At 40.1% G+C, this 15,931-nt stretch overlaps 2 protein-coding genes across 4 annotated transcripts in view; one reads left to right on the top strand and one right to left on the bottom strand.

Annotated features, from left to right (window-relative positions):
* The first annotated feature begins 223 nt into the window (after positions 1–223).
* On the top strand, positions 224–15,018 carry PMPCB (peptidase, mitochondrial processing subunit beta). The gene is made up of 13 exons (XM_047095281.1): positions 224–324; positions 1,279–1,419; positions 2,321–2,407; positions 2,738–2,867; positions 7,261–7,459; positions 7,832–7,911; positions 10,484–10,596; positions 11,833–11,976; positions 12,784–12,944; positions 14,345–14,430; positions 14,508–14,596; positions 14,757–14,832; positions 14,927–15,018. The coding sequence occupies exons 1-13, from the start codon at positions 226–228 to the stop codon at positions 14,989–14,991; spliced, it is 1,470 nt and encodes a 489-aa protein (XP_046951237.1). The 5' UTR covers positions 224–225; the 3' UTR covers positions 14,992–15,018.
* Positions 14,931–15,931, bottom strand: part of DNAJC2 (DnaJ heat shock protein family (Hsp40) member C2) — a 37,738-nt gene continuing 36,737 nt past the window's right edge. For all 3 annotated transcript variants that reach the window (XM_047095278.1, XM_047095279.1, XM_047095280.1), the window contains 2 exons: positions 15,590–15,744; positions 14,931–15,336 (listed from right to left, as the gene is read on the bottom strand). In XM_047095278.1, the coding sequence (XP_046951234.1) occupies positions 15,262–15,336; positions 15,590–15,744 (230 nt within the window). In that variant the 3' untranslated portion in view covers positions 14,931–15,261. The remainder of the gene's footprint in view (positions 15,337–15,589; positions 15,745–15,931) is intronic.

The following is a 15,931-nucleotide window of genomic DNA, read 5'->3' as shown; positions in this document are numbered from 1 at the left end:
GTCTCGCACTCCGTAGGCGATCTAAGTAACTGATAATACAGGAACTCCTACAGACTCCCTAATTCGTGTCATTAGGGGCTTACAGCTCAGCACAAGGCCCAGCTCGGTTTCTTCCGTGACCGCTTCGAAGAGTGTCATTTCCATCTTGGCCACAAGGTGGAGCCCACCTACTTTGGGACATCAGGTCACGACCCCGGAAGCATATCCTCCCGGTCCCCAACCGAGATGGCGGCAGCGGCGGCCAGATGGGTGCTGTTACCTGCGGCCCGGCGGCGGCTTTGGGGTTTCACGGAGAGGCTTCTGGTTGGAGGCGCTGCCAGGAGGGTGAGCTTCTTTCCACTTGTCTGGGTGTCGCGTGAGACACGGCCTTTGCCGCCGGACCCCGCGCGGCGGAGCTGAGTCACGGGCCCCCGGCCCAGCGGCGGAGTCGGCGCCCCACAATCCCACGGCGCGTGGGGAACCAGGGGGCAGGGGATGCTGAATGCCCGCTGGGGATGAGCTGGCCTTGGTCACCCGCCGCGCGTGACCTGCTAGTGAAGCGTGGGATGACACCGGTTGCTGGCGTCTTTCCCGGCAGTTGCCCAGGAGTCGTAAAGAGTGCGTGTTGATTACTAAAAGCACAGTGGTTGCAAATGGGGAGAAATTAAAAAGTGAGACGAGAGTTCTTTTTGTCTAAGGCCGAGTTTTATCCTCAGCTTCCTGCGAACCCCGGAGTAGCCAAAGGAAAGTTTTGTCTGTGTATATATTTTTCTCATGATAACCTCTAGCTTTCTCCAAGGTATGTGGGAGGGACTTTAACGTGTGTTTAAAGGAAAAGAAAAATTGCCGACAGGCGAATGGTCCGTAGTCAACAAATCTTTCAGCCAGGGTAGATCTTGAGCATCTGCCCTTCTTCCTATCTTCTGTTTTTCTACCTTTTCCAAAACGTATTGCTTTTCTTGAACAGTGAAAACCTAAATCTCATTCCTTTATAGTGTATACATATTTTTATATTTTTCTCTCCCTTCATTGTCTCCCCCGTCCCCTGTTTCCTCTATAATGAATATTAAGCTTTTCTAGAAGAGGTACTGAAATAAAAACAGTTTCTCTCTGTGTAATGACAATAACTGCTTGTTTTCCCTAAGGCAAAGGCATGTTTGCAGTCTTGTTGCTGGCTTTAGGAGAGTGGTTAAGGAAAGTTCCTAAGCCAAGCAAAGGGGTGGGTCTCACTGGAACAAAAGTTAAAATCAGAATAGTGATGTTTTGCTTCCTCTCTCCCACTCCTTCACCCCCAACCAGTCATTATATTTTGGAGGGAACAGATGGAGAAATACACAGGCTGCTACACAGGTTGTTCTGAATGTTCCTGAAACGCGAGTAACACGTTTGGACAACGGACTCAGAGTGGCCTCTGAAGACTCTGGGCTCTCAACATGCACCGTAAGTGATTCCAGCAACCACTGTTTAGTTGTTAGGCACTTAGGAAAGGGCAAATGTTTATTTTAATCTAAGCTTTTTGTTGGATGGTGGTTGAAAAATAGGGGCAGTTCTTTGGCCTTGACAGGTGACTCTCATTTGTGAATCTTTCTTCCAGTGATACTTCCATACTGGATCTATATGTACTTTGTTTAAGGGTCTGCATCTGGTTCCTGCAGCCAGTTGTGTTGTTTGTTGTTAGTAGTGTTGATAATGAAAGAAGTACCTTCTCTAGGCTACTCTGTGCCAGCTGTTTTTGCATATATTGTCTTATGTGATCTTTAATTTTTAAACTTTTTTTTTAAAGTAATTGCTACATCCAACGTGAGGCTCAAACTTACAACCCCAAGATCAGTAGTCAGATGCTCCACTGACTGAGCCAGCCAGGTGTCCTCTATTTGATTTTTAAAATAGTTCTTTGTAGTAGGCACCAGCACACCCATTTTACCATTAAGGGTCAAGTTCAGAGAAGTTAAATGGTTTTGTTCAAGTCACACAGCTAATACATGACAGAGCCAGGATTTGAACCTAGGTTTTTCTGACAGTCTCTGATGTTCTTCTATATATTATAGTTGTTAATTGGCTGTAGTAACAAGGGGCTAAAAATCTGGGTCCTCCATGAAACTGGCAAGTAGTATTTTAGCACTCACCGGTAGACTGATCATCAACATTTTTAAATCTCCTAGTTCTTAGGAATGTGTTGTCAATCCACTCAAGTCAAGAAAACTTTAGTGCTAAGACTGGAAAGCATTTGTTTAAAAAAAAAAAAAAAAAAAAAAAGGAAGGAGACTGCTCCCTCTATACCTCTGTCCCCCCAGAAGAAAGAAAGTGATGTTTTATTTAATTTTTTCTTGATTGTATTCAGGTTGGGCTCTGGATTGATGCCGGAAGTCGGTATGAAAATGAGAAGAATAATGGCACAGCTCACTTTTTGGAGCATATGGCTTTCAAGGTAAGTTGTAAGACTTTATAAAAAAGCATTTTCTTTAAGAGCCATTAAGCACAATATCTCATTCTAAGGGAAGGAGAACTACTTCAGTAGTATAGTGTAATTTATTTATTTTAATCTTTTCTTCTTTCCAGAATAATTACCTGAAATACTGACCGTCCTGTAGAGTTGATGTCAGGGTCATCTGAAAGTATACACCACTGATGCACTTTAGGAATCAAATTTGGTCCTTGCATGAAACTGACATGGCTTATGTCCTCATATTCATTGCCTGAAGTCCTTAGAATAGATGAGAGATAAAGGAAGGTATCATAATTTTCTTTTCTGTTTCAGGGCACCAAAAAGAGATCCCAGTTAGATCTGGAACTTGAGATTGAAAACATGGGTGCTCATCTCAATGCCTATACCTCCAGAGAGCAGACTGTATATTATGCCAAAGCATTCTCTAAAGATTTGCCAAGAGGTATTGTTATTATGTACACTGCAGATGGGTAATTTTCACAAGAGTTCAAAAATAACCTAGTACTGGTTTTATTATGTCTGTTGTGAAACCCCCAGAAATGTGAAAAAAATGAACCAAACTATGTGGGGGAGGTGGGTACCTATTTTTTCCTCCAAATATGACAAATGATATCAAACAGTTGTAGGGTGCAAGACTTGTGCCAACCTGGCTTAGTCAGTTGAATGTCTGACTTGTTTTTGGCTCAGGTCATGATCTCAGGGTTATGGGATTGAATCTCATATTGGGCTTCATGCTTGGTATGGAGCCCGCTTAGGATTCTCATTCTCTCTCCCTCCCCCTCTCCCCCCTCCCCCCTCTCCACCCCTCCCCCCTCCACCCCTCTCCCCCTCCCCCTCCTTCCCCCCCTCCCCCTCCTTCCCCCTCCCCCCTCCCTCCCCCTCCCTCCCCCTCCCTCCCCCTCCTTCCCCCTCCTTCTCCCTCCCTCCCTCTGACAGTCTCTGATGTTCTGTATATTATAGTTGTTAATTGGCTGTAGTAACAAGGGGCTAAAAATCCCTCTCCCTCTACCTCACTCTATATCTTTCCCTCTTTTTTCCCCACTCCCCCTCTGTCCTTTCTTCTTGTGCTTTTTCTCTCAAAAAAAAAAAAAAGTTTTTCTCCAGAGCCATTCCTGTGTAGGGAAATATTTTTAGTTGTATCCAGTTTACTGCCTACCTTTTTCCCTCTCACTTTATCACTGTGGACTACTGGGCTTTTTAAAATTTTCATTTATTTTTTTAAATGTTTATTTTTGAAGGGGAGAGAGAGTGCGAGTGGGGGAGGGGTAGAGAGAGAGGGAGACACAGAATCTGAAGCAGGCTCCAGGCTCTGAGCTGTCAGCACAGAGTCCAACATGGGGTTTGAACTCCTGAACCCTGAGATCATGACCTGAGCCAAAGCTGGACGCTTAACCAACTGAGCCACCCAGGCATTCCTACTGGGCTTTTTTTTTTTTTTTTTTAAACAAAACTCTCTTATCTTTACTGCATTTGCACATTTTAGTTCTTCATCTTGGAGTACACTTCTTTGTTATTTTCCTTTCTATTAATTTTTTAAAAATTCAACTTAGAATTAATAAACACCTAAGAAAACAGTTCACACATTTCTCCTGGTTGCATCTGGCACCCACTGATGTGTTCTCTGTATTTGAACTTGTTCTGTTTTGTTTGGATTCCACATGCAGAAGATTTGTCTTTTTGTCTGAGGTATTTGTCTTTTTCTGTCTCACTTCATTTTGCATGATGCCCTGTAAGTCCATCCTTGTTGTAGCAGATGACAAGATTTCATTCTTTTTTTGTGGTTGAATAATAGTCCATTATAGAGTATTGCATTCCACAGTTTCTTTATCCATTCTTCCACTGATGGACACAGAGGTTGTTTCCATATCTTGGCTGTTATAAATTATATGCTGCAGTAAACATGGGGGTGCGTAGATCTTTCTGAGTTAGTGTTTTTCATTTTCTTTGGATAAATACCTAGAAGTGGAATTGCTGGGTCTTCTAGTATCTTTTATTTTTAGTTTTTTTTTAAGGAACCTCCGTACTTTTACAAAGTAATTGCACCAATTTACAGTCCCACCAACAGTACACAAAGGTTTCCCTTTCTTCATATCCTTGTCAGTACTTGTTACTTTGTCTTTTTTGTTAATAGTGATTCTGATAGGTGTCAGGTGTTATCTCATTGTGGTTTTGATTGGCGTTTCCCTGATGATGAATGATGTTGAGCATCTTTTCTTGTGCTTTTGGCCATCTGTCATCTTTGGAAAAATGTTTATTGATACCTTCCCATTTTGTTTTAAGTGTTTTTTTTTTGTTTTTTTTTTTTAAGTTTATTTTGAGAGCCAAGAATGTGTGATTATGAGTAGGGGAGGGGCAGAGAGAGAGAATCCCAAGCTCAGGGCTCCAACTCATGAACCGTGGGATCATGACCTGAGCCGAAATCAAGAGTTGGACATTTAACCAACTGAACCACCCAGGTGCCCCTTGATTATACATCAGTATAGGTGTATTACAAATTTTTTTTAAGTTTATTTATTTTGAGAGAGAGAATTGGAGCATGGCTAGGGGAGGGGGAGGGAGGGAGAGAGAGGGGGGGAGAGAGAGAGAGAGAGAGAGAGAGAGAGAGAGAATGAGAATGAGAATCCCAAGCAGTCTCTGTACCAGCAGCATGGAGCCTGACTCGGAGTTTGAACTCATGAACCATAAAATCATAACCTGCGCCAAAACCAAGAGTCAGGTGATTTACGAACTGAGCCATCCAGGTGCCCCACTGTATTACAAATTGAATACATGTATTGCAATACTAATACACATAATACATTAACAAAATTTTTTTTTAAATGTCTATTTTTGAGAGAGAGTGTGAATGAGTGTGAGTGGGGGAGGGGCAGAGAGAGAGAGGGAGACAGAATCTGAAGCAGGCTCCAGGCTCTGAGCTGCCAGCACAGACCCTAATGCAGGTCTTGAACTAATGAACAGGGAGATTATGACCTGAGCCGAAGTCGGATGCTTAACTGACTGAGCCACCCAGGCGCCCGTTAATACACATAATATTAAATATACATTAAAAAGAAAGATTCTAATTAAAACATAAACTCCAGGAAATACGAATTTCCACTTGAGCAAATACTGTCTAGACTACCAATCCCGTATTACAAGAGAGTCTTCACACGGGATTCCTTATCCTTCTATCTGTCTTTGGCCTTTTCATCACCCGTCATGGCTTTTGGTTCTTATGTGGACAGAGTTTTTTATTTGGTTTTATATTTTTTCCCTTTGGTCATGATCTCTGCAACTGGCTTGCTTTGGTCTAGCAATCTGTTTCAGCATGTTGGGCAATCTACAGGTAATTATAGGAGGTCATTGATACTCGAACATAATTGCTTTGGAGACAAGGCCCCTTAAAGCGAATCTAAACAAGGAACAAAAGTTTGCAGTAGAGTAAAAAAAAGAAACTAAAGATTATTCATGTTTTATATTTGTTAAAATTTAGATTGTGATTGCAACTATGTACTAGTTCTTTTTTTTTTTTTTTTAAGTTTATTTACTATTGAGAGCACGTGAGAAGGGGAGGGTTGGAGACAGGGAAAGAGAGATTCCCAAGTAGGCTCCCCACTGATACCACTGAACCAGATGTGGGGCTTGAACCTATAAACTTTGAGATCATGACCTGAAACCAAGAATTGGACACTTGACCAACTGAACCACCCAGATGCCCCTGTATGAATTCTTTTTTTTTAATTATTGCTATTTTTTTTAATGTTTATTTTTGAAAGAGAGCGTGAGCAGGGGAGGGGCAGAAAGAGAGGGAGGCAAGAATACGAGGCAGGCTCCAGGTTCTGAGCTGTCAGCACAGAACCCGACAAGGGGCTCGAACTTATGAACCGCGAGATCATGACCTGAGCCAAAGTCGGACACTTAACCGACTGAGCCACCCAGGCACCCTGCCCCTGTACAAATAGGTTAGGTTTTTCCTTTTTGGAGAAGTATGTAATTTTATAGCATCATATAGCATCCTTGAGTTCACTTTGGGCTTTTTGCAAATTTGGGTCATTCTTATATAAATAATTTGAGGGCTTAATCACTTTTTTCCAAGGGTCACTTTTAATCCTTTGATAGCAATAGGTATCTTTTTTGGGATACCTATCCTTTTCTTCACATGTTAACTTTCCATCTCTGTTAGATTATGGCATGTACTGGCTTGTTTGTATAGCAGCATCATGGCTGTGGGGACTGGGGTAGCAAATATTTGGGTGCTGTGGATCCTCTGTACCTACCTAGATGTTTTTATACAGAAAATTTTCTATTTTTTAAAATTTTCATACAGAACACTATACACTTGGGTCATGTTTGAAGTGGTAGAGTCATTACAAGTGTTGTGGAGACCTCGGATAAATTTAGGAATTTTCCCCAAGTTCTTTACCACAGGGGTTTATATTTTATATTTTTAATTTAATTTAATTTAATTTAATTTTTTTTAATTTTTTTTTTTCAACGTTTATTTATTTTTGGGACAGAGAGAGACAGAGCATGAACGGGGGAGGGGCAGAGAGAGAGGGAGACAGAATCCGAAACAGGCTCCAGGCCCTGAGCCATCAGCCCAAAGCCTGACGCGGGGCTCGAACTCACGGACCGCGAGATCGTGACCTGGCTGAAGTCGGACGCTTAACCGACTGCGCCACCCAGGCGCCCCTTATATTTTTAGTTTTAATGGGAGTAAATTTGTTTCTTCCTGGCTTAATCATTTAGTCAAAATTGAATGATGGTCAGTATCATGGTTTCTGATGCTAGTTTAATAGATCTTAATATTGAAAATTAAGACTCTTCGTGTTTCTTCTTGTTTTATTTTTAATTAGCTGTAGAAATTCTTGCCGATATAATACAAAACAGTACATTGGGAGAAGCAGAGATTGAACGTGAACGTGGAGTCATCCTTAGGGAGATGCAGGAAGTTGAAACCAATTTACAGGAAGTTGTTTTTGATTATCTTCATGCCACAGCTTATCAAAATACTGCACTTGGACGGACTATTTTGGGTCCAACTGAAAACATCAAGTAGGTATAATTCTCAAGATATTTTTGGAGAAAAAATGATGAGTTTTGAAAATTCAGAAATATTTCAAAACATAATGTTTCCTTCCTGATAATCTGAATGAAATTGTAGTTAGCTACATTTTGGCCCCATCTAACTCCCAGGTGTCTGGGCTCTTGGATAGTACTGAAATAACAAGTGATGGTATCGGCTCTTTGTTCTTGATACAGGAAAGTTGAAATTCTTCATCTTTTGTTGATACTTGTTGTCTGTATCCTATTTCTGACTGCATTTAATTTAGAGTATTTTTAAGGTCCAATTTAATTTCAGGTATATTATATAAAGATCTGTGCTTTTTAGTTTCCTTTTATATTGCTTTTCTTTCTCCATTACAGATCTATAAATCGTAAGGACTTGGTGGATTACATAACCACACATTATAAGGGGCCAAGAATAGTACTTGCTGCTGCTGGAGGTTAGTCGATTTACATTTCTGTAACTGAGTGATGAATCACAAAATTCTACTCCTGAAACCAATACTACACTATATATATAGATATAGATATAAATATAAATATAAATATAAATATAAATATATATAACTTTACTAACTTGAGTTAACTAACTTGAATCTAAATAAAAAATAAGTAAATAAATTTCTGTAACTGTTTTAAACAGTCATAGAATGATGCACTTGCTAGTTTGATCCTGTTGGGAGAGGTCCTGGGGTTTTTTATTTAAAGAGCAAATTGTTGAGTATGCTATTTAAAGGGAATGTGGAGCACTGGAAATAGACTTTCTTCTCTTCAGTAGAAGAGGAGGTTAAAAAAACCTATTAAAAAAACAAAAACTTACAGATATGAGTGTACACACATAACTTGCAAGGAAAGGGCACATGAGCGAACTGGGAGATAATGACATTTGAAAGATAGTGTACTAGAGTATGGGACTCTCTTGAGATTTTAAATTATTTCTTGAGAACCAACTTCATCCTCGGTCAGGCATGAATTGGATATGTTACGTTGTTCATTCTTTGATTTGTTCATTCGGTAGCTCTACTAATTACTGAGAAGGGGAACTGTGCAGGGAGCTGAGAGTGTTTAAAGGGAATCCCACTATTTGAGTGGCTTCAGGGCAAGGCTTCCTTGGGGATGTTTGAAGCCAGTGAAAGAAAATTTACGTTAGATTCTGCTGGATTTCGTGGCAGTCTGAATTTAGGCAAACAGTACATTTTATTGGTTTCCAGTTTTGTTTTCACTTTGTCTTTTTAGGGCAAAACAAAGATAGATAGAGTTTTCTTTTGTGTAAATTTAATTTTTGTCTTTAGAAATGACAATAAATTAAAATTCTAGTTGCCCTAGTTAGACTTGTGAACTAATTACTTGGGAATGATGGAGAAAATGAATATGAGGGTTAAATACCTTTAACAGTTTATCCATTAGGCTCTCAAGCTAAATCGTATTACCTTTGTAATAGCCGTCAGTGCACTCTGAAATTCTCTTGTGTAAGTGTTTCTAAAATGGATGGTGCTGACTGGGAGTCCACATTTGAAACTGCCTCAGAACAGGAAGACTTAGGCCTCAATGACCACACTGGGAGGTCTCTGCCATGGTCGTTGGCACATGGACACAACGGGGTTGTTTTGGGTTTTTTTTTGTAATTCATAGGCTCATTTCGACCTTGCTGAAGTAGAGTTAATGGCTTGTCCTGTACTAATTAGTATTTTGTCTTTTTAGTACATAAGTTATGATGAGCGTTACAAACAATGGCATCTTAAAATCAATGAAAAAGACCAGACCTAGCTTCATTAAAAAATTTACTGGCTCCCCTGCCTTCTGCATGAGGAGAAGTAAAGGTGTGGGAGCAGGAGCTATCTGGAATGTCTAATCAGGAGGGCAGTAGGTGAAGTTGTTAAAGCAGTGGAAGTTGGTGTTACCAGGTGCTGAGAACGGTGTGCGTGTTCATGGTTTTTCACTCTCTGGTTGTCATTCTTGGACCACCAGGGTTTCCCGTTGTTTTGTTACTGTCTGGATTGGTATCCGAGGTGGCTCTCCTAGACAGTGCTTCTGAAAACACACGGTCTTGTTTTATACCACAGATTTGTTTGGAAAATAACGGGTGTAAGTTGTGCTTTTACATTCTAAAGGAATGTTTCATATAAATAACATGACAGTATTTGTAAAAGCACTTGCACATGTCTAAGTTTGTTTCCTAAGTTTATCTTTGTGTTTAAGAATCCTTCATTGACAATCTGTTTGGGTCATGAGTTTGGATTAGTAACATGTTTTTTTGTTTTTGAGCGAGGTAGAGGATCCAAGTGAGTGAGGGGCGGAGAGAGAAGAGGGAAAGAGAGAATCCCATGATGGGGAGGGGGGACAGAGAGAGAGAGAGAGAAGCAGTGTTCATCTGAGGTGGGGCTCAAACCCACCACCTGTGAGATTATGATCTGAGCCGAAGTCAGATGCTTATTAACCAACTGAGCCACCCAGGTGCCCCTAGAATCTAAGTAATCCTTAAGTTTTGGATGGCCAGCAGTGAATATTTGGATAGCTCTGGATTTATTCAGAAATTTAGATGAAATTCTTTTGAATTTTGACTGCTGCATTCTGATAGCAGAGCTCAGAGAACAAAGCATATTTATGTACCCAGCCTTCTTTAAATTAGAGCTCATGTTCATATTCTTTTCTACTTTAAAAAAATTACTGAAAAGGGGCTTTTTGCTAGTTTGCATTCTAGGACCTTGAGTAACTTAATGTAACAGGATTTTATATAGAATGTATTCTCCAGCTGTTTTCTTATCCTCAGCTGTGAATTTGTTGGTATGTTAATTGTTCTACAGACTGAGAAAGCTGTGCAACCCCAAGCCTGTAACAGCAGGGCAAGTGTGCTGTCAGCTCACTCTGAAGTGGCTTTCAGTGAGTGCGAGTAGATCTTGTGTAACTTTGATCACATGATACCACCTTGAGCTTATTGTAAAGTTTGGCAGTTATTGGTCTGCTGTAGATTGTACTGCTACTAGATGTATGAAATATTTTCCTTCAATTTAGGAGTTTCCCATGATGAACTGCTTGAGTTAGCCAAGTTTCATTTTGGTGACTCTTTGTCCACACACAAAGGAGAAATACCAGCTCTGCCTCCCTGCAAATTCACAGGAAGTGAGGTAGGGCAAGCCTCCTTAGCTAGTATTTAGCCCTTTGGGTTTCTTGGGTTGTATTTATGAATGAGTGTACAAAACGTGCTTATTTTTAACAGGAGTAAAATGGAAGAAACCAGAGGCTTAAATTGAAACATAGAAAAAGGGAAAAGGATGGATTCATTTGCTTATAGTCCATATTATTTAACCACTTACTTTCCTAATAAGGAAACAAGGTTTTGAGGGGAATGTGATAATTTGGTCTTCTTGTGCTTTTTCTTTGACACTGTGCCCAGTTATGTATTGTGAGCTATAAAAGTGTTTCTATTTTTAAAACTCCCCAAATTTTGATTTTCACATCAGGTTTATTCTTCATTAAGTTCTGCCCACAGTACACTTCTGGGAGTAGCTGTTAGAGCCAGAACTTGCAGAGAATCTACTTGTCAGCTGTAGCCATAAGTCTCGTTCGGAGGCCTAGTTTGCCACGTTAGGGATGGTGCTCGAAGGAAATCTATCAAAAGTGGTCTGATGTTGGCAAATGCATAGAACTGTAGCATTGGTAGGACAAAAATAAGCTTTGTGTCCCTGTTAGAAAATAGACAGTTGTGTCACGATTAGAAATTAGAATGTTCCTGATTTCTGCCAGTGAAATAATGCAGTCCTTTTTGACCAGGTAACCATCTGGTGGCTATGTATGTAGTTTTTGTTTGTTTTTTTTTTTTAAGTGTTTGAGAGCAAACATGCACATGTGGGGTGGGGGGGTGGGCAGAGAGGAGAGAGAGGATGCAGAATGCACAAACTGTGAGATCATCACCTGAGTCAAAGTCAAGAGTCAGACACTCAACTGACTAAGCCACCCAGGTGCCCCTGTAGTATTTCAATTGCAGATCTTTTGGTGAAGTTTTCTTTCCAGAACTCAAGAAATCTTTCTGGATTAGACTGTTCAATGTAATGAGGCATGATGTGTTTCTTTCCTGTTAAGCCTGTTACACAGTGGCAGTCTTTTTTTTTTTTTTTCCCCCAAGTTTATTTTGAGAAAGAGAGGGTGTAATTATAATTAGCAGGGCAGGGGCAGAGAGGGGGAGGGAATCCCAAGCAGGCTCCGCACTGTCAGCACAGAGCCTGACGCGGGGCTCAATCTCCCAAACTGAGATCATGACCTGGGCTGAAACCAAGAGTCGAACGCTTAAATGACTGAGGCATCCAGGCGCCCCTATACACAGGCAGTCTTCACTAGAGTTGTGCTTTCTTTGTTTTAACTAGATTCGAGTGAGGGATGACAAGATGCCTTTGGCACATCTTGCAATAGCTGTTGAGGCTGTTGGTTGGGCACATCCAGATACAATATGTCTCATGGTTGCAAACACACTGATTGGCAACTGGGATCGCTCTTTTGGAGGAGGAATGGTAAGCGATTTTAAGAATAATTTTCCATAATAAATGTCAAGGCAGAACTCTGTCTTGTGAATGGACTTTTAAAATACAGACTGATCCTGGAGTGCATCCTGGGCTGGGAAAGATTTTTGTGTGTGTCCTAAGTATGTAAGTTGGATAACTAGCAAAATTTGAAGAAGGATAGAATTCACTAATAGTACCATTATCAGTGTTAATATTCTAGTTTTAATAATTGTTTTGATAATCTCCTTGGGTTTTAGAAGTGTACACAAAACATCACATCTCTCAAACAGTTGAAAAAATATGTTAAAGAGGAGGATAAAGCAAACATGGTAAAATAACAGTTGTTAGAGAATTTGGATAAAGGAATTCCTCATACTGTTTTTGTACCTTTTCTGTCTGAAATTACTTCAAAATATAAAGTATGTTTGTACTCAAGGATTTCAACAAAATATACTTCATATAAACATCGTAGGCTTCACATGCAATAGAATTTGAAATCTTTAAGCATACACAGCGAGGAGCCCTACAAATTGGGTTGGTAACGGGAATGAATTATTTTAGAATTGGTGCAGCTGCTATGTTAATTACAAGGATTCATTGCTTTTACGTTGTGAATTTCTCTGGGGGTACACTGGGCTGGTGAGAGAAGTATTGTTCTTAGTCTCATTGAATTTTAACTTCATATTGAGATGCCGCTAGATAAAACGGAGACACAGCTTCTCAGGGCATTCACTATTTGCCACAGAACTCATTTTGCTTTCTGGTAATTTGGGCACGTATACCTACAGTTCTCTTGGACAATTTTTTTCGTTACAGAATCTATCTAGTAAGCTGGCCCAGCTCACCTGTCACGGCAACCTCTGTCATAGCTTCCAGTCTTTCAACACGTCCTACACAGATACAGGATTATGGGGCATCTATATGGTTTGTGAACCAGCCACCATTGCAGATATGCTACATGTTGTTCAGAAAGAATGGTGAGAAAATAAATCTTGTTTAGAATTCACACTGTTTTTAAGTTTACGTATTTATTTTGAGAGAGTGAGAGTGAGCAGGGGAGAGGCAGAAAGAGGGAAAGAATCCAAGCAGGCTCCGCATCAATGTCAGCACAGAGCCCAACACAGGGCTATCTCACAAACCATGAGATCATGACCTGTGCTGAAATCAAGAGTCGGACACGTGACCAACTAGGGCACCCAGGCATCCCTAGAATTCATGTTTTTACACTGTTGACTAGTTTTGATGGTGATAACTAGCATTTAGTCAAGAGAAGACTAAATAGGGGCGCCTGGGTGGCTCAGTCGGTTAAGCGTCCAACTTCAACTCAGGTCATGATCTCGCAGTCTGTGAGTTCGAGCCCCGCGTCGGGCTCTGGGCTGATGGCTCAGAGCCTGGAGCCTGTTTCAGATTCTGTGTCTCCCTCTCTCTCTGACCCTCTCCCATTCATGCTCTGCCTCCTCTGTCTCAAAAATAAACATTAAAAAAAAAATTAAACTAGCTGGTTGCCATGTTTTTAAAGATCACAGATGTTTAAGTCTCATGTGAAGTTGACTTATAGAAAATTCTTAATCTTTAAGAAGGTTACTTCAGAAAGAAGTTCCTAAAGTTTTGCAAGTTACCTGGTTTGAATGGTGGTGTTATGCAAATCTGAAGTTGCCATTGCTAAAGAAAAATGTATTGTTTTACTCAGAACCACTGCCTTGAAGCAGGAAGTTCCTCTCCTCCACCATTCTTAAATGGCTTGTATGTCTCTAAAGCTCCTCAATGGGGTGTAATTGTTAATCAGTAGGTATAAGTCAGCTGGATTCTTGTGAGAACCTAGTGGTCCACTAACCTCTCTTCTAGCAGATCAGATCCTAGTATGAGGATTAGTGAAGTCTCAAAGTGATGGTAGCATGTCTCAAAATGTGGTCAGCCTACCGTTGTGTTGTATCGAACCTCTATCTGCAATCATACTAAGGTTAAGAAAAATTAATACCAGGATAAGAATCAGTATTATTTCAGGGGTGCTGGGTGGCTCAGTCAGTTAAGCCTCCCAATTTTGACTCTGGTCATGATCTCGCAGTTCGTGAGTTCAAGCCCCGCGTGGGGCTCTGTGCTGAAAGCTCAGAGCCTGGAGCCTGCTTCGGATTCTGTGTCTCCCTCTCTCTACCCATCCCCTGCTCACGCTGTCTCAAAAATAAACAAACATTTTAAAAAAAAAGTGAAAAGCATCAGTATTATTTTAGCTTTTGTGTAGCTATTGGGATCATTAATAACTTTTCACTAAGTTGAAATCATAATTATGTGTATGTTGTGGAATAATATGTATAGCGTCTTTAAGTCATTAACTCAAAAAGTCATTTTCAAACTACTTGACATTTTGATTTGGTTTTAGGATGCGACTCTGCACAAGTGTAACAGAAAGCGAAGTTGCACGAGCCAAAAATCTTCTGAAAACAAACATGTTGTTGCAACTTGATGGTAAGAATAAAGACCTAAGTTCTATTTTCATATGATCAATATTCCAGTACCTAAGTGTTTCCTCCTCTTGTAAACAGGTTCCACTCCAATCTGTGAAGATATTGGCAGGCAAATGTTATGCTATAACAGAAGAATTCCCATCCCTGAGCTTGAAGCAAGAATTGATGTAAGTAGTGTTTAGACACTGTGAGGCTTGTACAAAAGTTCCTTGTGACAAAGCTGAAAATAGGTGTCCTAAATTCCTGCTTTAGTTCTAAAAAGTTGCAGGTACAGAATGTGTCTTTACTATGAAAAGCTCCGAATGCTAGTTATCTTCTCTATTTCAGGCTGTAAATGCAGAGATAATCCAAGAAGTGTGCACCAAATATATTTATGATAAGAGTCCAGCTCTTGCTGCTGTTGGTAAGCCTGGCTCCTTTTCTTTGAAGTACAGTGTGCCTAATGCCTAAGTACTTGTCTTTTATTCAGTTTTAACTGTTTGTCTTTTAATCCTTAGGTCCCATTGAGCAACTGCCAGACTTTAACCAGATTCGCAGTAACATGTGCTGGCTTCATGATTAAAATGCTCCTAATCAACATATTTCGACCATATATATTTATACAGCTAACAGATCTGCAAGTTTTAAGCTACCAGTCCCTCGAGAAAAAAAATATACTTGAAAATTTGAATGAAATACTGCATCAGACTTTGAAAGGCTGTAAGACCACCACAGCGAATGGTAGATAGCACACTTTGAAATTATCACTTGAAATAGAATTTTAAGAATGAAAATTTGTACAATATTTTCAGTTTTATTATAAAAATGCACACACAACAAAGATTGTCAGAAGTCATTTCTTGGCTCTACTTGCATTCAGCACTTGCTCTTGGGCAGCTTTCTTTGCTTTTACCATCTCGACGAGTTCCTAGGAAGGGAGAAAGGTGTTAGAAATTGTCAGAATTTGCATACTTTTCTGGTGTTTAGTTTGGCAGAAGTATGTAAAACATTGAAATTGGGTAAATCTGTATATTATGGTTACCACCAAAAAGGCTGATTTTACTAACCGCCAGAGTTGGAAAGCTTTCTTGTAATACTGACCCTCACAACTACTGTGGTGGTGACATCACACACACACAAATAGATGGTAACGGAATTTATAAACACTAAATATCTACTACCTTATATCGCTTCATGCAGTCCTTCTTTGTCCTGCCAGGCACTGCTTCTGCTATTTTCTCCCATCTTTCAGGTGTATTTACTGGGTACGTTTTCAAAGCCTGCTCCAGAAGTTTCTGTTCTTCTGTTGTCCAAGGGGTAAAATCTGTGCATGGACCTGTTTAAGAAAAATTTTTATTTGATAAATCTCATCCTGATAGAAAATTCTGTTGCAACACCTTTCCAGATAAATCTTTTGGTGCACAGGTATCTTGGTAAGTGGCCATTCAGATCTGTGGTAATTTTGAACAGATTTTTAGAGATGACACACAAAAAAGCCTCTCAAGTATTAAATAAGAGAAAAA

This window comes from Lynx rufus, unplaced genomic scaffold (assembly GCF_022079265.1).
Source record: "Lynx rufus isolate CCGP_SWC_20201006 ecotype Redwood Valley unplaced genomic scaffold, mLynRuf1.p SCAF_4, whole genome shotgun sequence".
Classification (NCBI taxonomy): Eukaryota; Metazoa; Chordata; class Mammalia; order Carnivora; family Felidae; genus Lynx; species Lynx rufus.
The sequence above is the reverse complement of the archived record's forward strand: the minus strand, read 5'-3'. Positions and strand labels throughout refer to the sequence as shown.

What these genes read in the sequence shown, in the direction of transcription:
- PMPCB (XM_047095281.1), top strand. Translation starts at nt 226, where the DNA reads ATGGCGGCAGCGGCGGCCAGATGGGTGCTGTTACCTGCGGCCCGGCGG. An exon ending in TGGAGCATATGGCTTTCAAG is followed by an intron (nt 2,408 to 2,737) that starts GTAAGTTGTAAG and finishes TTTCTGTTTCAG; the next exon opens with GGCACCAAAAAGAGATCCCA. An exon ending in CATGTTGTTGCAACTTGATG is followed by an intron (nt 14,431 to 14,507) that starts GTAAGAATAAAG and finishes TCTTGTAAACAG; the next exon opens with GTTCCACTCCAATCTGTGAA.